Genomic DNA, 22,911 nt, shown 5'->3' with positions numbered 1-22,911 from the left:
TTCATGCTTCTCTTGATTCTTGTATCTGAAAGTCAAATTTTCTATTCAGCTCTGATCTTTTTCATCAAGAATGCTTGAAAGTCCTCTATTTCATTGAAAGTCCATTTTCCCCCAGAAGTATTTTAGTCAGTTTTTCTGGGTAGGTGATTATTAGTTTTAATTCTAGCTCCTTTGACTTCTGGAATATCATACTCCAAACCCTTCAATCCCTTAGCATAGAAGCTGCTAGATCTTGTTTAATCCTGATTGCGTTTCCACAATACTCAAATTGTTTCTTTCTGGCTGCTTGCAATATTTTTTCCTTGACCTGGGAACTCTGGAATTTGGCTACAATTCCTAGGAGTTTTCTTTTTGGGATCTTTTTCAAGAGGCAATTGGTAGATTCTTTCTATTTTATCCTCTGACTCTAGAATATCAGGGTAGTTTTCCCTAATAATTTCTTGAAATATGGTGTCTAGGCTCTTTTTTTGATCATGGCTTTCAGGTAGTCCTGGATCTATTTTCCAGGTCAGTGGTTTTTCCAATGAGATATTTCACATTGTCTTCTATTTTTTCATTCTTTTGGTTGTTTTATAACTTCCCTCAAATCCAGGACATGGCAATAGGGACTGAATAAAGATAGGCACACTAACATACCACTGGAGTGAATTGAGAATCAATTTATGAAAATATGAGATGAAGCAGGGATGACCAGTTTGAGTAGTCACTGGAAAAGATCATCATGGCAGTGGGGAGTGAGATTGCAATTATACTTTAATAAGGCACAGCAGGTGTAGGGGTAAACAGGCACACAAAGTAGAGAGGACAGAGGAGGACAGAGGCAGATGGTGTGGGGATAGGAGATTGGGTGGTGAAGGAAGGCAGGCAGCAATGGGGAAAAGATGGGGAGGGGGAAGAGGCACTAACAATAACCCATGGATTAGAGTCAGGAGCACTCAAGCAACACGGACCTTTAGGAAATGGAAGAGTGCTTGGAGGGTAGAGGTTTGAGGTCTCATTTTTATCCTTTTTTTTTGAGGAACAGACTCACTTATCTGTGCCACCTTGGGGTTAGTTTATTAATATATCCAAATCTTCTCAAAGTTATTGGTAAAACTTTAAAATTAACATGTGTACACCATCTCAAAATTATCAGCACCATTCGACATACTGCTGGTCTTCTGGAGCTTATCTGAGATTTACCTAATAGGACCAAACATCCCTGACAGCAGAGTCTAGATGGCTTTCCCTGATTCTGCACATATTGCCAGGATGTGATTTTTGTTTAATGTATGATACAGTTTGTAAATTATGTTACTTTGATCTTTGAGATAATTTGCATGTAACTTCTAGGTTCCCTTTTTCCAATCTTACTTTCTGCTGTTGTCACTTTGTACTGGTTACTTATAAATTTACTATACTGACTTAGAGGGAGGTGGGGAGGTGGTCAGAGTGACCAGAACAAGATATAACTTTAACATGTGGAGGAACTGAAAATTGGCCCAATTACTTTAAAAAGCAATTTTGGCAAAATGAATAATTTTGATTATGTTAAATTGAGAAGTTTTTGTACAAACAAAGCCAATGCAACCAAGATTAGGAGGGAAACAGAAAACTGGGAAAGAATTTTTACAACCAGTGTCTCTGATAAAGGCCTCTCTAAAATATACAGGGAAACTGAGTCAAATTTATAAGAATACAAGTCATTACCCAATTGATAAATGGTCAAAGGATGTATAAACAGGCAGTTTTCAGAGAAAGAAATTGAAAATATCTATAGTCACATAAAAAAATACTCTAAATCGCTATTGATTAGAGAAATGCAAATCAAAACAACTCTTAGATACCACGTCTCTCCTGTCAGATTGGCTAACATGACAGAATAGGCAAAAGATAAATGCTGGAGAAGATGTGGGAAAATAGGAACACTGTTACATCATTGGTTGAGTTCTGAACTGGCCCAGCCATTCTGGAGAGCAATTTGGAACTATGCCTAAAGGGCTATAAAAATGTGCATACACTTTAACCCAGAAATACCACTTCTAGGGCTATATCCCAAAGAGATCATACAAATGGGAAAAGGAACCCTATGTATAAAGATATTTATAGCATCCCTTTTTGTGGTGGCAAAGAATTGGAAATCAAGGGGATGCCCATCAATTGGGGAATGGCTAAAGAAGTTGTGGAATATAAATGTAATGGAATACTATTGTGCTATAAGAAATGAGGAGCAGACTGACTTCACAATAACCTGGAAAGATGAACATGATCTGATGCTGAGGGAGGGGAGCAGAAACAGGAGAACATTATGCACAATTACAAACACATGGTATCTGTGATGATTAACTCTGATAGACTTGGCTCCTCTCAGCAATGCAAGCTTCCAAGATAGCTCCAAAGGACTCATGATGGAAAGAGCTGCCCACATTCAGAGAAAGAACTATGGAGTCTAAGTGTAGATTGAGGCAAACTATTTGCTTTTTCTCTTTTTTTGGTTTTGTTTCTTCTTTCTCATGGTTCATTCCATTGGTTATAATTCTTCTTTACAACTTGACTATAATGAAAATAAGTTTAATGTGAAGGCATATGTAGAACCTATATCAGAATGCATGCCGTCTTGGGGTGGAGGGGGGGAAGAAAATTTTGAACCCCAAAACTTGCAGTTTTGTAAGTGTTGTAAACTAAAACTAAAAAAATAAATTAAAAAAATGAATTATGCTCTGAAACAGCCTAAAACAGCAATGCTTGGTTGTGAACTTGTAACTTCATTTGGAGTAGAGAATTTCTGGTACATGGTCATTGTCCACTGATGCACATTGGCATCTCATTTGTAACTTAAAGTCTAAGAGAGCTGCTTTGAGTGCTAAGAAGTGACTTGCCCAGGGTAACATAGTAAGTAGGTAGGAGGAACTTCAATCTAGGTTTGTCTGATATAAAGAGCTATATCATGTTGCCTCACTTAAACCCAGAGATCCCACTGCTTAGCACATACCCTAAGGAGATTAATGTCAAAAAGAAAGGTTCTACTGACACCAGAACATGTGTGAAAACATGTGTGTAAAGCACTTTCCAAATATTTCCTTATTTTGTCCTCAGAACAACACTGGAAGGTAGGTGTTATTATTATTTCCATCATTTTACAGATGGGGAAAAATGAAGCAGACACAAGTTAGGTGACTTGCCCAGGGGCCAGGCAGCTAGCTAGTTAAGTATTTGAAACAGGGTCTAAATTCAGATCTTCCTAACTTCCTAAAGTCCATTGTACTACCTAGCATCACTTCATATGGTAGCAAAAAACTGACAATGAATCAGATACCCATCGATTTGTCATTCAGTTGTTTTTCAGTCATATGTGACTCTTTGTAACCCCATTTGGTGTTTTCCTGGCAAAGACACTGGAATCGTTTGCCATTTCCTTGTCTAGCTCATTTTTATAGGTGACGAATTGAGGCAAACAGCGTTAAGTGATATGCCCAGAGTAACACAGCTAGCAAGTGTCTGAGGCCAGATTTGAACTCAGGTCTTCCTGACTCCAGGCCCAGTGCTCTATCCATTATACCACCTAGCTGCCCTACCCACTGATTACTGAGAGCTAAATAAACTGTGCTACATGAATGTAATGGAATATTATTACACCATAAGAACCTATTGTGAAAAAGACTCCAAGTTTTTTGTCCTTTAAGATTTTCAATATTCCTGATCTTATGTAGTTCTTTAAAAGCTATGGATTACATCTGACCTACTCTAATTGTTTTTGATTTATGTATATTCTTAATTGAACATAGGGGCTATGTGAGGGATAAATAGTGTTGGTGCTAATGTTGGTGTTGGTGCTACTACACAGAGAAAAAGGCAAAGAAAATGTGTCCTATCTAGATTGTCAGAGCAGTAAAGGGTGGATAGGGGAGAGGCTTCTCCCCATATCCCCCATGGGATGAGCTATATTAAAGATGCTTGAGCTACATTAAAGAGGTTCGTGTAAATTTTAATTTTATCAATTACTCTTATCCTCAAAAATAGAAGAAGGTTAAATTGAGTGAGGACCATTATTCTAGTCTAAAAGTAGAGGAAGGTTAAATTCAGTGACTTAGGACCATTATTCTAGTCTGTGGGAAAGTTGTGAATAAACAAGTTTAGGTAGTATAAGCATGTTTAATGAGGAAGAAGCAAGCATCTCAGACAAATTCACTGCCTCCTCCTCTATTTTCCAAGAGGTTGGTTTGTTCCTGGTGAAGGATAGAATGGAAGAAATGACAAAAGGAAAGTCACACACTCCCCTAGGACCAGCCAAGAGAAGAGTTGGGATAAAGTTAACTATGCTTGCATTCCAACAGTAGGTTCCATCCTGGAGGGCATAGTTCTTTGTATTTATAGTCAGCTGTGTCTGAGATCACTACCAAATCATCACAAATAACAGATTTTAAAAGTTAATACAAGAATTCACTTTTTCCTCTTACCTTTCAGAGCTTCTACTTTTTCAGGCTTCCCTTTATATTCCTTTTTTAGATTTCTGATTCTGAAAGGAGATTAAACAATCTTGAGATGATAACCTTTCCAGGTCATTTAACCAATGTAAACTGTCAGCTCAGAAGTATGAACAATACAGTTTGGGAGTGACCCTAGGCAAGGATCCTATACATGATGCAAAGAAGGGATGTGCTTGAGATTTGAACTGAAAAATCAAACTTACCTTTTTCTCAGGCAGGTGGGTTTTAAGTTTGCAATTTTGTTGGCATAGGGAATTTCTGATATGAAAGTGCTATATATTAATGCACCTTGATAACTCATCTGTGACTTAGAGTCTTAGAGAGTGACTCATAGTACTAAGAAGTGACTTGCCTCTGGTCACAAAGTGAGTAGGTGTTAGAGTGAGACTTGAACTTAGGTTGTCTGAGATACCGAGCCGCTGAATAGTGCTATCTCTCATATTTTTATCTTTTCCTAAATACTAACTTAAATTTATCTCTGCCCATTCCTCACCCCCTTAAAACAAGGTATAACTGCAACAGATCAACCAATGTTTTCTTTTTTGCTTCCCAGAGCATTCTGACTTTAGAACAATATCTTCAGGTATGTGTCAACAAAGATACCTAGATAATTCTTTTGAGATTGTAGTTGATTGATCATATAAATTTAGTTTTATTATTTACCCTCTAAATTAAATACTATTGCTTATATGCTACTCATATACCTCCACAGGATCTTGCAGTCTGTACTGGTCTGCTTCACACATCACTACCTATGAGAATTTAATGGCATCTTGAAAATTTTCCCCCAAAACACCTATTCTAGAATACTTTTAAAGTATTAAATCAGATAAGCTACCATTGGGGCAACCAAAGTTTGGGGGCTATTTACTCTTCAGCTGAGGATTTGGCCATTTTTATTCTTATCCTTTGTTCTTGTATGATCATAGAAATGTAGAATATTAGAACAACAAATGACCTTAGAGACCATTAATGCCAAATATCTCACTTTATAAACAGGACTATAAGAGGACTAAGGCCTAGAAAGCTAAAATGACTTTCCAAGGTTACTTAGTAATTAGAAGCTGAGCAAGGCATAGCACTCAATTAACTATCCACTGATCACATGCTGGATATTTTCTAGGTGTTTAGGCCTCTCCTAAATATTGTAGGGGATACAAGAGAAGTCTAATATATGAACCCGGCTCAACCTATGTAGGGTGATTATTCTAACATAATTATAACAGAGAAATCCAAAATAGTATAATGATTGTTTTGGTTTTGGGTTTTGAGTTTTTAAGTACTTAGTTATGTTTGTATGTAAATATCATGAGAATCAGGGAGGGAGAATTCAGTGAGAGCAAGAATAGTCCTAAAGGCTTCGTTCACAATAAATTTTCGTGTATGTTTAATACGATTGTACATGTATAGCTTATATCAGATTGTTTGCCATCTTGGGGAGGGGGAAGAAGAGGTAGGGAGGGAGAAAAATATTTGGAACTCAAAATCTTATAGGAGTGAATGTTGAAAGCTATCTTTACAAATAATTTGAAAAAGTTGCATGTTACTATCAAACGGAGAAAAATGAATTTTCATGATAAGCTTGTTTTCGAAGAATGTTTAGACTGTGAACAGGAGGAATGCAAATCATATTCATTGATACAGATCCTCTTCTATCTTTCACATTTTTTACAACACCAACCTCTCACATTTCCTCATTTCCCCAAATCAGTCTGGCAAATAGCAAAGTGAGATATAGTTAAAATGGAAGAACTTCTTATGCAATGGACAAAAAGTACTTTCAAAAAAGACATAACAATACGAATTGAATACCTGGTGGGATCCCCATGGGGGATGGCTTTTAGTCCTTCACCCCGATTGCTTTTATCTGTGTTTTAAAATTTTCTCAATTCATTATTTATTTACTTTTTAACATTCTTTAAAAATATTTTGAAATCTAAATTCTCTCCCTCTCTAATCCCCTTCTTCACAATCAACTATACATGTGAAATAATGAAAAAAATTTCCATATTAGTCATGTTGCAAAAAAATAAATGAAGCAAGAAAAAATAAAGTGAGAAGCATATGCTTCATTCTACACTCAGACTCCCATCAGTTCTCTCTTTGGAGGTAGATAGCATTTTTCATCATGAGTCCTTTGGAATTGTATTGATCAGAGTAGCTAAGTCTTTCTCAGCTGATCATCATCACAATGTTGCTGTTACTGTGTGCAATATTCTCCTGGTTCTGTTCATTTCACTTCGCATCTGTTCATATAAGTCCAGGTTTTTTTTTAAAGCATCCTGTTCTTATAGCACAATAGTATTCCATTGCAAACATTTATCACACCTTGTTCAGCCATTCCCCAATCAATAGACATCCCCTCAATTTACAGTTCTTTGCCACCACAAAAAGAGCTGCTATAAATATTTTCGTACACATGGGTCCTTTCATTTTTCTTTGATTTCTTTGGGAAACAGACCTAAAGTGGCATTGTTCGGTCAAAGGGTATGCACAATTTGATCACCCTCTGGTCATAGCTCCAAATTATTCTCCAGAATGGTTGAATGAGGTCACAACTCAACCAACAATGCATTTATATCCCCATTTCTCCACATCCCTTCCAGAATTTCTCATTTCTGAAAACTGCTGGTCATATACTTTGACCATTTATCGATTGGGGCCTTATGTATTTGAGAAATAAGGCCTTTATTAGATACACTTTCTTTAGATTCTCCACCCATGTCCCTGCCACTCCCACCCCAGTTTCCTGCTTTCCTTCTCATTTTGGTTACCCTGATTTGTTTGTGCCCTTAAGTATTCAGGTGCTCTGCCTTATTGTGCATATATATTTAGTATTCATATTGCTTTGTTGTTATTTAACCTTTTAGCAAAATGTCATTTCCCTGATGGTCTTTTAAATTAGGTCTATTTTAGCTTTTGCTTTTTTCTGAGATCATGATAGCTACCCTTGCCCTTTTCATATCAGCTGAAGCATAATAGATTCTGCTCCAGCCTCTTCTTTTAACTCTATGCATGTCCTTCTGTTTAAAGTATGTTTCTTGTAAACAACATATTGTTGTATTCTGGTTTCTAATCCATTCTTCTATCTGTTTCTGTTTTATGGATGATTTCATCCCCTTCACAGTTATGATTACTGTGTATTTTCTTTCATCTTACATTCTTCTGTTTATCAGTTTCTCTCTCATTTTACCCTGTTCTTCCTCAAAATTCAGTTTTGCTTCTGACCACTGCCTTCTTTAATCTGCCCTCCCTTTTATTACCCCTCCCACCCCACATACCCCTTTCTCTTAACACCTTTCCCGTCTAGTTCCCGGTTGGGTAAGATAGATTTCTTTACCCAACTTAGTGTGTGTGTGTGTGTGTGTGTGTGTGTGTGTGTGTGTGTGTGTGTATGTGTGTGTGTGTATGTGTATCTCTCTCACACACACCTACATAAAGTATGCATACAGATATATTTCCCTCTTTGAATTAATTCCAATGAGAGTGAGGTTTAAGTATTGCTTGCCAACCCTTCCATTTTCCCTTTCACTATAAAAGCTTTTCCTTGTGTAAGACTTTATGTGAGATAATTTTTGCCATTCTTCTTCTCCCTTCTGCCTTATCCTAATGTATCCCTCCTTCTCAAACCTTCAGTTTTTTTGAGATCATCCCAATATAATCAACTCACATCTATGCCCTCTTTTATGTAGACTAACTGCCCAAATAATGACAAAGTTCTTAAGAGTTACATTATCACCTTAAGAGTTATGTTATCATCTTTCCATATACTAATTCAAGCACTTTAACCTTATTAAGTCCTTTAACGTTTTTCTTTCGTGTTTACCTTTTTATGCTTCCCTTAAATCTTGTATTTGAATGTCAAATTTTCTATATACCTCAGGAATGCTTGAAAGTCCTCTATTTCATTAAATATCTATTTTCCTCCAAAGAATTGAACTCAGTTTTGCTGAGTAGGTTATTCTTGGTTGTAATCTTAACTCTTTTGCCTTCTGGCACAACATATTCTAAGCCCTCTGTTCTGTTAGCATAGAAGCCACTAAATTTTGTTTGATCTTAACTCTGACTTCACAATATTTGAATATTTTCTTTCTGGCTGCTTACAATCATTTATCTTTGACTTGGAAGCTCATAATTTGACTGTAATGTTCCTGGGAGTTTTCATTTTGAGATCTCTTTCAGGAAGTAATCAGTCAATTCTTTCAATTTCTTTTTAGCTGTGTGGATTTAGGATATTGAATCAGTTTTCCTTCATAGTTTATTGAAATATGATGCTTAGGATTTTTTTTGGATCACAGCTTCTAGGTAGTTGAATAATTCTTAAATTATGTCTCTTTTATCTACTTTTTAGTCAATTTTTTCCAATGAGATATTTCGCAGTTCCTTCCATTTTTTCATTTTTTAAAATTTTTTTATTTCATTTTAATTTATGAAATAAAACAAGCATTTCCATAACATAATAGAATAAAAAAGATAATTGTACATGAAAATTCAAATCTATCTCATACAACTTGCTATTCCTTTAAAATATATAATAAAGTTATCTTGTAAATAAAATTTCTTTCTTCCCTTTTTTCCTTCCTCCCCTGCCCCAAGGATGGTTACCATTAGGTACAAATATGTACATATGTGCAAAATCACTCTATACATATTTCTATTTATCAGTTCTTTCTCTAGGTGCAGATAGCATTTTTCTTCATATGTCTTTTATAGTTAATTTGTAGTTAATTCTTTTGACTTTGTTTTATTGTTTTCAGTCTCATGGAGTCATTAGCTTCTACTTGCCCAATTCTAATTTCATGAAATTATTGCCTTCAATGAGTTTTTAACTTCTTTTTCCATTTGGTCCATTCTACTTTTTAAGGAATTATTTTTGAGAGGATTCTGGGAAGACGGCAGAGTAGGTCAGAAAATTCCAAGCTCTCAAGATTTTCCCCCACAAAAGAATTAAAAATAGCATCTTAGGGCAAACAAAGTGTGGGTGGAAATAAAGAAGAATAGGCTTACGACTGGGATCTTCCTGGGACAATTTGAGAAGATCTGAAGAAAAATCCCCGGATGAGGTTTGATCCCTGGGAAGAGTAAACACCTCCAGGCTATGTTGCATTTTAACCACAAGCCCAAGCTGCTTAAATAACAAGCAGCAAGTCCTGAGGTTAGTTGGTTTGAAAGTATGCCTCAGCCCCAACCACAGGAACTTTCACCCCAGGATAGTGAGGGGAGTTGGGCATTTGAGTCCAGGTAGATTGAGGGAACCTCTGCTGACGAGGAACACCAGATCCAGCTGTTCTGCAAAGAGTGGCAGGGAGTGAGAAGGAACCAGCACACCCCCGGTGAGTGCAGAAGCAGTGGGGCAGAAAGCTCCCTGGCTGCAGGTACTCTCAGGAGGTTGGAGGTTTGGCTTTGGTTTCAGGTTAGAGGGGAGAATTGAAGATGGGTAGCAAGAGGCACCATTTCCCATACCTTACCCATTAGGGGTGGAATGTAATGGCAAGTAAAGTGGGACTTTTTGTTGTCTTTTGTTTTGAAGTGCTTCTCAGCACTAAGGCAATCAAGCACGCTCGATTGAATTTTGCCTTTGTTTGTAGGAAGGCCTATACCCTTTTGCTAGTTAGGTCAGGAGACCTGTGAAACCCTTGAGAAGTGTGAAGTGCTCTGACCCTAAAGACGTGTATATATACTCTGAGGTTAACATTTTGTTTGGGGCTCATTCATTGCAAGAGTATTGGTGTGAAGACTCTGGGTAGCCATTAAAGAGCCCTCTGGGCTTTAAAACCCAGATATCAGTGCCTCTTTCTCTGGTAACTATGTATATATGGCTTTGGTCAGATAGGTAGAAGCCTGTCTGTTGATTTGTGTCACTTGCTCTGTTAATATTTTCTCTGTTTGTAATTTCTGTTTGTATTTGCTCTGAAGTTCATGGTGCTGACTTTTTCCCCTGAACCAAGTGAATGATATATGTATGTTTGATTAAAGTGAGATTGTAAACCCCTAAACGTTGCTTTCCTTTGAAAAGCAGATTAAAGAACCTGTGCTAGCAGCCCTCCTGTGTGCTGGTGTTGTTGGTCTTACACCTCCACAGCAGCTGCTAGTAACATTGTTGTTACAGGTGATTACAAAAATCAAGCTATTACCACAAAAATGCACAGGCAAATGAGAAAGAATCCAACCATATAAAGCTATTATGGGAATAGAGATGACTGAGGTTCATCTTCAGAGGAGGATATTGAAGTAAAGAAACCCCCAAAGAGTAACATCAAATGGTCACCTGCCTAAAAAGAATTTATTGAAGATCTTTAAAAAGACTTTAAAAATCAAATGACAGAAATGGAGGAAAAAATAAAAAAATAAGAATAATCCAAGAAAAACAAGAAGGTTATGAAAGCAAAGTCAACCAACTAGAAAAGGAGGTCCAGAATCTTAAAGAAGAAAATGACACCTTGAAAATTAGAATTGGGCAAAGTGAAGCCAGTGAAATTATAAGAGATCAAGAAATAATTTAAAAAAATTATGAATAATAAGGGATTATTTTCTTCAATGAATTTTATTGCCTCTTTTACCATTTGACCAATTCTGTTTTTAAGGTATTATTTTCTTCAGTATTTTTGTGCCTTTTTTAAACAAGGTATTTTCTTTTTTATAATATTCTCCCATCACTCTTGTGATTTCTTGTCCAAAATTTTCTTATTTCTCCATCCTCTATTTTCCATTCTCATTGCTTTCTTTAGCTCTTCCTGGAATTGTTATTGGGCTTGTATCCAATTTGCATTTTTCTTTTTGGCTTTGCATATAGTTGTTTTCACATTGTTGTGTTCTCTGAATTTGTGTCTTGTGTCACATTGTCACCACAGTATCTTTTTATGGTTGAGTTCTTTTTTATTGTTTGCTCATTTTTTTCAGCCTATTTCTGAACTTTATGTTAAAATTGTGTTCTGCTCACATGGGCTGGTCCAACACTTTTAATCTTCAGCCTTTTTCTCACTGCTGTTTTTGGATTTTTTGCTGCTTCCAAGGTGGTAATATCTTTGAAGGAGTATAGTCACTGCTTTTCTGGTCTGTGCTGTGGCTCAGGAAGGGCTCTGCTCCCCTGCAGCTGCAAGCACTAGTGTTCTTTTCTGCCTTGGAACATCTCTGGGCTGAGTTCCTGAAGCTGCTGCTGATGTTGTCATGGCCTCCAAGGTCTGCTGGTGATATTGCTGCCAGGCACACTCCAGACTGGCCCTCACCCCCGCATCACAGACCTCTCCTGCCAATCCTCTAAATTCTCTTGGACTAGAAAAATGGCTCACTTCAACCTTTTGTTTTCTGTGCTGTTCCTGAATTTGCTTTAACACATTATTTTAAAGTTGTTTGAAGGGAAATGTTGGGAGAGTTTGGGTAGGTTGTAGCCTCTACTCTGCCATTTTGGCTCTGCCCTCATCACTATTGCTTTATCAAGTGGTTCTTTCATTTAAGTACTAAGTGTGGAAGAACAAGGAGATTTAGCAGAATGACATGGTCTATGGAGGATCAAGTTACTCCTTTCTCCCCACTCTCTTAAAACACAAGTAAACAAAGCATTCTGAAATATCTGCTTCAGTGAAATAAGAATAAAGATAGCCAAGGTACAGTGAATCTTGCTACATTTCCCCTCTCTCTTTTTCTCTCTCTCTGTGACTATGTTCCCTCCATCTCAGAAGAGAAAAATGGAAGGGGATGAAGAGGGAATAGAGAATGAGGTAGGGCTGTTAAAAAAAGAAGAAGCAAAGAGGTAGAACAACGGCATGAGGAGGTTCATGTTTGAAGATTCACCGCATACCTCGAGTAAAGGTAAATATTGAAAATCTTCCTATACATGAAATTTTTAATGGAAGTGTTCGTTTAAAGCAGGTGTGTGTGTGTGTGTGTGTGTGTGTGTGTGTGTGTGTGTGTGTGTGTGTATGTGTGTTTGGGGGTGACTGAAAGTGAGGTCTGGGGGTTGGCATAGAAAAGGAAAGACTCATGGTTTTATAAGCTTTACCTACTTTGCGCGAGTGATAATTTGAATCAGCCTACTTGTCTTTTTGTACACTAAGATAATTAATTACCTGATAGCTTCTTTCCCATGAAATTCTGGAGGCACTGGTTCAAAAGAGTCAGAGTAATATGTAGAGTTAGTCTCATTCTCCCATGTCTGATGACCAGCCCTGGGGTGAGATTTCCAAAATGAAGACCTCAGGAAAAACAAAGGAGAATGTTGGTGTCCATATTCACCTAAAGAAACAAAACACAATTAAATAAATATTGAATTTAACAAAAGATTATCAAGTTCCTGTTCTGTGCCAGGATACAGAAATAAATATGAAATAGCCCCTGCCTTCATAGAGTTTACATTCTAGGTGGGAGGAGGAGGGACTTGAAGAGTGAGATACAGCAGATACAGTAGACACGAATAAGTAGAGTGCAAGATAAATTGAGGAATGAGAGGTAATTTGAAATTCCAGGGTTCTGGGAAAGCTTCATGGAAGAGGAGAGAATCCTGAACTGAGACTTGAAGGAAGATAAAGATTTTGAGAGGTAGAGTTCAGGAAGGAAAACATTCTAGGCCTTTGTCTGAATGAATGTAGGAAGAAAATGGAGGATCATGTTTAGGAAACAGCTAATAATCCAGTTAGACGGGAATAGAGAGTACAGGAAGGGGCTCAGCATGAGAAAAGATTAGAAACTTGAGTTGGAGCTAGACTGTGGAAAATATTAGTTCCAGGCTAATGACCTTATGTTTTATTTTGGAGACAACAGAGAACAACTGAAAGTTTTTTGCTTATCTTTTTTAAAGTAAGGGAATGGAATGCCAGACCTGTGCCTTAGGAAGATTACTGTGTTTTCTATGGGAAGGATGCTTTAGAAAGGCAAATATTAGGCCTGTTACACAGTTTTGACTGAAGAATTTCAAAGAGGAGGGGCAGCTAGGTTGCACAGTGAGTAGAGCACCAGCCCTGGAGTCAGCAGGACCTGAGTTCAAATCCAGCCTCAGACACTTGACACACTTACTAGCTGTGTGATCTTGGGCAAGTCACTTAACCCCAATTGCCCTGCCTTCCCCCCTCCAAAAAAAAAAAGAATTTCAAAGGAGCTTATAAAGAGCTCTAGCAAAGTAGAATAGGCATAGATGCCCCCAAAGAATGAAGAAATGTGCAGTAATGGAATGGGTTGCTGTCATAAGCACACCTAGACATGTATCCTTGTTGACCTCAGAAGTAAAGTACCTTCCTTCTACCACATGCCCAATAGCTAAAGACAAGAAAGCCATGCTAACAAACTTATGCAAATGGACAGGGAATGAGGAGCCATTGTACAGGCTTCTCAGGCAGTTGCTTAGGACCAACTATTACCAATTTTTCCTAGAGTTAGGGAGATCTATTTAAAGTTCACCAGTTTAGAGTCAGAGCCCCTGCTGATGGTGATGAGAGGTTTAGAACCTGATTGGGTCACAACCTACAATATAAAATTAAAAGATAAGTATGAGATTTGGCAGTAGGAAGTCTATAACCTTTTCCTGTAGTCTGAGCTTAGTGTTTGATCAGATTCATTTAAAGAGCAGATATAATCCCTTAAAATCTTGCAGCATCAGACTCACAGAGAATGGTTTCTTTGGCAGGACCCTCTTGAAATGACGTGGCAAGAACCATATCCCATATCCCCTTCAGCAAGTTACATGGAATTTCTAGGCCCGAGAGAATGAGGCCTATGGTGGAAGGGCTACCAAATTGAAGTGGAAACAAAATAAAACAAAACCTATCTAAACCTGAAGGAACTAAGATATATTAGTTTTGACACCATGTACTGATTTATATCCCTTCTCCTATCAATCAATTATTAAACCTTTATTAATTACCTACTATGAGCTAGATTCCAGAAGATCAAAGACAAAAAATGAAACATTCCCTATCCTCAAATAGCTGGTACTCTATTGGGAGAGGCAATATGCACACATACTTATAAACACAAAATAAATATAAGATATTTTTCTAGGGATGCACCAACTTCTGGGAGATGAAAAAGGGTCTCATATGGGAGGTGGTATTTAAACTGAGCTTTGAATAAAAGAAGGGATTCTAAGAAGTAAAGATAAAAAGGAAGTACATTCCAAGCCAAGACCTGGAAAGTGGTGTTGTATCATTTCTTTTCTTGAGAAAGGAAGGTCATGTTTTGGGTCCTCACTGGTCAAATTTTAATGCTGATTAGAAGGTTACTGTGTAATAGACTTGTACTGGTACAGCCACTAGCTGGGTACATGATGAGCATTGGCTCATAGATTCTCGGTTGAGACAAAATAAACAGATTTTATAAAAACCAAATAGGATATCATTTGCATGACAACTGACAAGTTACCAATTAATGGCCAAAACACAGGAAGCAATCTAGTCAGTCTAATATATTTGAGCTGTGTGACTTGAAACATTGGCTACTCTAGGCTTTGGCATTTTGGATTGGACTGGATAAATATGAGTATTTAGTACCTCAAACTATGAAATCTTCCTGGATGTATAAAAAAAGAGAAGTAGGATAGATTTATAGTAGACAACTGATAGAGATAGTGACATATAAAGTGAACAACATTTCCTTTTCTGGTTCTGGACCTGTGATTTTATTGGCATAGGGAGCTCCCAAATCAGGAAATGTCCTCTACCAAGACAGAATAGCAATTGTCCTATAAATTAGAGTCTCAGAGATTTATGTGAGGCATTATGTCAATTCATTTCTTCCAATGCACAAGTGAAGAAGGCAACTTTCTCAACCCTACAGCTTATAAAGAAATAGTCAGAACTCTTTTTGAAAGGAATGCTGCCCCAATTTTACATTTATTTGACAAGGCTGCGACTATAGTTCAGATAGATTATGAAGGAAAAAGCAGCTGAAAGTTTCTAGAATTAGCGGAAAGGTTAAGTGACTTGCCCAGTGTCACACACCCAGCCTAAGTCTGGGACCAGGCTTGGGCCAGCATCTTTTTTATTCTGAGCCCAACATTTCCACCAGGGATGGGAGAGTTATACTTCAAGATGGAGGCAGCCAGACAAGATAATGGCAGTGGCCATGGCATCTTGCTGTTTCAGTACTGTTAAGTGCTTGGCCCTGTCTCAATCACTCATCTTCACACAGCAGAACATGACCAAACTCCATCTGTCAATCTACATGTCACTGCAAACTCACTGCATGAGTCTTGCACTCCATTCCCCCAAACCTATGTGAAGGCAGAGCTTCCTTATAACCTATAAAAACCTGTTCCTTTTTCTCCCTGGACACCACTGCTTCTCTCATATACTTACTGGTTTTTCATAGTAACATACTTTCCTTGGTTTCTGGAACCATGTTGCCTCTACGCAAGTATAAGAGTTTTCTTAATACTAAACCAAAACTTTAAGTGTCTCTCCTGTATCCACTTTCATATTGAAGTCACTGATCACTTCTTGTTAAATTCTTCATAAAATGTCTAGACTTCTTCCCCTGAAGTGGTTGTTGGCTCATAGACTGCAATTATTTTCATCGTGGTTTGCTTACTGTAAGTATTGCAAGTTAATACTACTGTTTCCCATGAAATTATGTTTCTTTTCCTTTAGGGATTATGATGCAACAAACTTTTTATTTGCTTTCCTATGAAATTCCTACAAACCAAACTTCCAGTTAGCTGAAATTTAATTTTGTCTCTTGTTTTTTATTCATAGTGAGGATGTCAATGTGGCTCTATTCCTTTAGCAATATGTCAACTAGCTGGTCATTGGATGAAGGTTACACATAGAAGTCAATGAGAGGAGAGAAAGCAAAATCAATATTATTGACAGCTTTTTCAAGGAGGTTGGCTAAGAAAGGGAGGAGAGATGCTTAAGGGGGTGGTAGGATATACTGAAGAATTTTCAGGATAAGGGAGAAGGTTTGTAGGCATCAGGAAAGGAAACAATTGAAAGGGAGAAACTGAAGATGTAGAGGGGTGATAGTGAGGCGATCTCTTAGAAAAGATAGGGTATATGTGGAGGGATTGGCCTTGACAAGAAAGACTATTTTTTCATCAAAGACTTAAATTAAGAAGTAGAGAATGGAGCATGATACCAATGGGTTGTGATGAAGAGCTGGGGAGATGAAACTCACAGTGAATGTCCTCTATTTCCTCAGTAAAGTACAAGGTATGGTTTTTAGTTGTGAAAGTGTGGAGGTAGAAGACATTACAGGAATTTTCAGGAGAGAAAAGATTTAGAACAACTCTGATAGGGAGTGGGATAGAGAATCGATTAGGAGAAGTGAAACTATTGCTTTACTACTGTGTGGGACCATCCCCAGAAACTACCGGCCAACCACCACCCGCAGAACAGGCTTGTCAATCTAGTAGAAGTAGCAAGGAATCTTGAAGGAGAAAAAGTAGGGAGCATGTGTCAGTTAAGTCAAATCACCCCACCACCTCATCTTCCCTCAGGCCCTGATGGAGACAGCCTAAGACCCTGTACCCATGATTCATGGGAAAAGCAATGCTTTTGTGACCTTAATCACCATCCTGGAAAATGACCCCTGTAGATATGCAGTCTGGCAGCTGCCCCCACAGATGCTACAGTCATAGGTACTGAAAACTTAGAAAATTCTTGCCACCTGAATCCTTGGCACTGACAACAGCAGCAAGGGATATGCTTTTATCTGTGAAAATGGCATTAAAGAAGAGGTATCCACTTTGCCATTGTACCCTAAGTACCACAAGACCATTCAATCTGACTTGTAGCTGAATTCCAGGGATGTTGTTTCTCTCATTAGAATGTTGGCTTCTTGAGAGCAGAACTGTTTTGTTTTCCCATTACTATTCCTAGCACCTTAGCACAGTGCTTTGCATGTAATATGTACTTAATTTTTTTTTCATTTATAACAAATTTGTAGCTGACATTGTCAGCATGATTATATGATTTCTCCAGCTCCATTCGGGAGCACATGAATAATAATAGGAAGTCAGGTGTTAAGACTAATTCAGATATGAACTTTTAGCAAGACATGAGTATTAATAGGACAGAGGACAGTAAAACATTGAACAGCTTAAAAGGGTGTAGACGGCAGGGAACAAAGTAAAAACAGAGAAAAGGTAAAAGCCAAGGAACGTACCAGTGAAAAATGGAATGAGAAGTTTATAGGAGGCCATTCCAAGAACGAAGAGCAGCTTTAGGAACAGCGAGGTGTAGAGAACAATGGCATGAAAGGAGATTATGTTTGGATAAAGGGATTTCAGAGGTCTTCCATCTGGGAGCAGAGTACCTCCAGGGTCATAGCGATCTAAAGACATAATCTTTGTAGTTGAGGTGGAGAGAAGGAATAGTATATTGGAGCTGAATAGATTGCCGAACTAGTAGGTGAGAGTGCTCGAGGGAACATAAATGGATACGCTGAAGGCCCTTAAAGAAGAGTAGAAGTTATGGTGAGGAAGACAATGAACCAGGTACAAGACTCTCTGTACCAGATAAGACTCTCTGTACCAGGTAAGAAGGTGTTAATCAATGTTTGCTGAATGTATTTATGGATAGCCTACATCTAAATTGCCTAATTATTAAAGAATATAACATGTGTAATTACTAAAGACTGAAAGAAATTGGACAATTTCTTCATATCTATTCGCTGGTTTGAAATGTTGACTTTTTTATGTTAATATGCCACTGTAGATCGCAACAAACCATTCTGTGATGGAGCAGCTAATGTCAGTTCATGGTATAAAAATGAAGGTGCTTCCTTTTTTTTCCCGATTTGGATTCACTAATGACCTCATCATTTTAGTCTACATAATTTCTTTCTCCCCAATGATCTATTTTGTATGCCTCAATGTTACAAGAGAGAGAAAAAAGATTAAGAAATATATGACAATAATGGGCCTCCAGGATTCAGCTTTCTGGTAAGTTATGTATTTGTTTTCAAATAATATGAATAAAGGAGGGAGGGAGGATGAATGACCTGTGGCTAGTAGATAACACTCACCTGGATCTGAAATTAAGTAATTTGCCCAAAGTCACACAGGTAAACATAATAAATAGGAGAGGTAAAATTTGAACCCAGGTCTTCTGATTCCAAATCCATTGTTCCTTCACTATGCCTGCTAGTCTCTCGGCCAATGATCTCACATTTAGTGTACCAACAGTCAAGTTAAAATTTATGATTTATAGGGCCTTTACCTCCACGTTGCCTCTGCCACTACCACTGTAGCAGCTGAGGAGGGCCATCTTGCATTTTCCCTTGTTTCGTGGGTTTCCACAGCCAAAGAATTCTTCACTAAAAGGCCACCCAGCCGTGTGATGAGCCTGTCTGTACTTTGTTACACTGTTGCCTCTCTTTCCTATCTTGGTATGTTGCTGCTGGGGAACATATGAAGATTTTCCAGTATGGTGTCCTGGAGGTCACTGGTGTACCTTCAAGAGCCACAAGGTACCTCCATACCACGATGACACACTGGAACAGAATCTTGTGGAGTTTCTCTCTCTTTTTCTCTCCTTTCTCGTACGAACACATGTACAAATATCCCCCATCTTCCATTTCTTACTACCACATATATACATATACATGCATGCACACATATAAATAAATGTATATTAAAACACATTGGCTATGTGAACCTGGAACACTATTTAATCTCTTAGTGCCCCTGGCAGCTTTCTAAGGCTCCAAGTTGTGGAGCAGGAGCCAGATGACTAACCGGAATTCCCTATACCCAGGCAATCACGGGCCCTGTCCCTTATAGTACCAGTCCATTAGAGAGTGAGCTCCTTGAGGTCAGGACTATCTTTTGCCTCTTACTGTATCTCCAATGCATAGCACTGTGTCTGGCACATAGTAAGTGCTTAAAAAATACTTATCGACAGTGCTGAGATTTGAATTTAGGTCTTCTGACTTCAGATACCGGGCTTTTTCTGTTCATTTTTCACATAATAAATGTTACTGCCAGAACTCAAGCTGGCTTGGTGCAAATGAGACTTGGCTCTAGAAAACTGAATTCAGGTACTACACTTCTTCATCATCCCCCCCACCCCCCAAACAACTAGGCTCAGCCTCAAAACCTCTCTTTTGTTGTTCATTCATTTTGGTCATGTCTGACTCTTGGTGACCCCATTTGGGGTTTTCTTGGCAAAGACATTGGACTGCTTTGCCTAAGGCAAACAGGGTTAAGTGACTTGCCCAGGGTCATGTAGCTAGTAAGTGCCTGAGGCTAGATTTGAACAAAGAAGGATGGGTCTTCCTGTTTCAGACCCAGCACTCTTGTGCACTATGGTGCCACCTAGCTGCCCCCAAAACTGCTCTGGGGCACACCCATGGTCCCAGTGCAATCACATCTCTCCTAGTGCCTGTCTCCCTCCTAACTCCCCAAGGGAGATGAGGGTCAGACTGCTGCCGTCCCAACCACTAATGTTGTAGCCCACGTGAAGAAATTCCTTGGTACTGACAAGGATCAAAACAGAACCATTCCGGAAACATGAATCCTTTGACTAGTTTAATATAAGCATTGTTCCAGTATTATCATGTAATATTCTCAACATACTCTTAGAAAAGCAAACATCCCAAACATATACCAGAAGGAAGCCACAGAGAAGGTGACTATGATGGAAAAATTTTTACATAAAAAGAATTGAGCCTAAGCAATCAAGTGCATTGGCCATTAAGCTAATTAAACCAATTGAGTCCAGAGGGGTTGGACTAGATGGCCTTTAAAAACTATGAGGTAGAAAATTAAATTTTCCTGCCTATGGTGCCAATTCTATTTGTCTTTGGCCTCTGTCAGAATGAAAAACTTTCCCTAATAAGGTGGTGAAAGACATTAAGAATAATGAAAGCACTGTTACTTACGTGGCAAGATTTTTTCGAAATACAAAGCAAGGGCCAAATAGAGAAGATTATCAAAAATCAACATGAAAACTATGGCTAACAATTGATGTGAGTCTCCAGAGGGGTCAGGGAAAGCAAAACCTCTCAAGTTGTAATCCATCCTCATAATCTGAAGGTTTAAAAAAATAGCAAGTTAAAAAGAAAAAATAGTGCATTTGTGAAAAAAAGAAATTTACTTTGCAGTAGGAATTGTAGTTTGTATATACAATACTCATCATCACTGGGATTAGTGACATTACTGTCTTGTAAAGTGGTTAGGAGTCATATGAAACACGATCAAGGAGAAAATGAACTCAGTGAAAGATAGAAGTATAATTTCCTAATCAAATTCTATTTTTCCTTAAGGTTCATGGCAGTTTTAAGACTTATCTCTTTTACATATCAATTAAGTGACCACAGGAATGATAGCTGAGCTTGTTGAGCCCCAGGCAACTATATAAGATGTATCAATGAAATTATTTGTGATCTGAATCAGAAGAGATGGTGAGATTCCACACTAATAAAATCATAGATCTTCAACCCCTTAAATTCTACGCAGGTAAGAAATTTTTGTAAAGCTAATAGTAAACTAGAAATAAATATTTCACCTTACCTGGATTATTCCGAAAATGAAGGCAAAGGGACTCAGGAGACTTAAAATCCATTCCAAAAATGCAGGTAATTGTTGATACAATAAAAGAAATCCCAAACCTCCCCAGTAAACAGTAAGGAGGAATGTGATCAAGCCGGTGAGTAGAGGTTTCTTAATCAACACACTCAGCAGGAAAGCTAATGCTACCTGAAGGAGGAAGAAGAACTTCAGATGACATCTGGACCTTTGAGGATCCTTAATGGACATCATGCAAGATGAGCCATTGTATTACAAAACTAATGTCTGTTAAGGTCTTATCTTTAAAGAATCTTTCTTGGGCAAATACAGAAAAAGAACAGACAAGGGATGACTATCGCAATGTCCGTAATTGACAACATTTGATCTTCATGAAAACTAAAGGAGGGAAAGAAACTTTACCTACTCACCAAAGAGAGACCATAGAGGAAAAACAGGCTGAATACCGTGAAGTAACCAGTCATGACTACAAGTTCAGAAGATTTTATGATAACAGTCAGCAGATGTGCCAAAATAAAAATGTAGACAGCATACATTAAACCCCAGGAAAGCCTATGGTAGAAACAGCATAATTTCAATATTACATAGTCAGGCAATTATTTCTGCCTTAGAGCAGTTAGGAACCAATCAGCAATATCTGTTTGAACCCATTCTTTTAGTGAACTGACTATGAAAAATAGATGACAATCATCCTCTTATTGAAGAGAAAGAAATTCCCCAACTACCTTTAATATAAAGATCCTAGCTCTAGAGATGGAATGCACCTCAGAGGCCATTTAGTCTAATCCTCCTCATTTTACAGAGGAGGAGACTGAGGCCCACAGAGGTTAAGTGACTTGCCCAGGGTCACAAGAATTTTAATCCACTTACTTTGACTGTATAGTCAGTGCTCTTTTCATTATATCTTTCCTATTTTAAAATGAGCCAGTTTTGTCTTGTTTAATTTCCTGTGGACCTAGACAAATTGCCCATAACATTCTCATTAAAACCCTTTGCGTGTGAGGTGTGCATAAACAGATAATGTAATGCTGTACAATTTTTAAAACTGATGGAATAGAACTGACATGTGGCAAATGTGTTTTGTCCTCCTATATGGTTACCTTTGGAAGCTATGCACATAATTCTTAGGGTGCTGACATTTCTCAAAACATTTATAGAACATCTTGTTTTAACAATTTGCCCTTGAAAATCAGCCCATTACTTTAGGGTAACATGTCCTTCTTGACCCCCAAATAATGTTATGTGGCTTGTTCATTCACCATGAAAATCAGTGAAAAACAAATTGTCTTCCCCTCAAAAGTCCAAGAATTTCCATTACTGAGGATATTTACAAGAATTTGGCACAGGTACTGAATGAACTTTTCAAAAGGGACTATTGGTCTACAAAGGGACCACAGTTCATGATATTATGGGACAGGTCAGGTAAAGAAACTTTATTGCTTTTGCAAGCATGGATGGTGAAATTAGAATTCCCAAAAGGAAAATCTCTGTCATGTAAGTGAGCTCAGCATCCAAATCATTTCCCACTAACACATCTAGAATAAAGTGTCCATTCAAGGAAAGGTAAGAAAGAGAACAGAATTCTTAAATCTGATTTTGCTACATCTTGTAAACTTGTCCATTGTAAGGACACTGCTGATGTTGCAAAGGAGACTTTTCTCCTTCACAACCATCATCTTTGGAGGGTCTAAACTTAGTCTGCTGTAATGAAAAGAACACTAGATTTAAAGTCAAAGGACTTGGATTCAAATCTATGTTCTGTAGCTTACTGCTAAACTAATTATTTAATCTCTCTGAGGCTGAATTTACTCATCTGTAAAATGGGAGGGCTAGAACAGGTGATCTCTAAGATTCCTTCTAGTTCCAGTTTCCATGAAAAATTCTAAGGTTCAGTTTCTTCATTTGTCAAATGGTAGTAATACTCATGCTACCCACCTGGGGGGAGAGGCAAGGGAGGTTGTTGTAAGGAAAGCACTTGATGGATTTTAA

General features: G+C 37.9%; 1 protein-coding gene across 1 annotated transcript in view; it reads right to left on the bottom strand.

Annotated features, from left to right (window-relative positions):
* Positions 1 to 22,911, bottom strand: part of LOC118848114 (ATP-binding cassette sub-family A member 10-like) — a 118,251-nt gene that overhangs the window by 75,313 nt on the left and 20,027 nt on the right. Inside the window, 5 exon segments of the mRNA XM_036756868.1 lie at positions 4,437 to 4,495; positions 12,533 to 12,698; positions 20,277 to 20,424; positions 20,908 to 21,093; positions 21,333 to 21,474. Of these exon segments, the coding sequence (XP_036612763.1) occupies positions 4,437 to 4,495; positions 12,533 to 12,698; positions 20,277 to 20,424; positions 20,908 to 21,093; positions 21,333 to 21,474 (701 nt within the window).

The sequence above is a fragment of the Trichosurus vulpecula genome, chromosome 4 (assembly GCF_011100635.1).
Source record: "Trichosurus vulpecula isolate mTriVul1 chromosome 4, mTriVul1.pri, whole genome shotgun sequence".
NCBI lineage: Eukaryota > Metazoa > Chordata > Mammalia > Diprotodontia > Phalangeridae > Trichosurus > Trichosurus vulpecula.
This window is presented reverse-complemented; position numbering and strand designations above follow the sequence as displayed.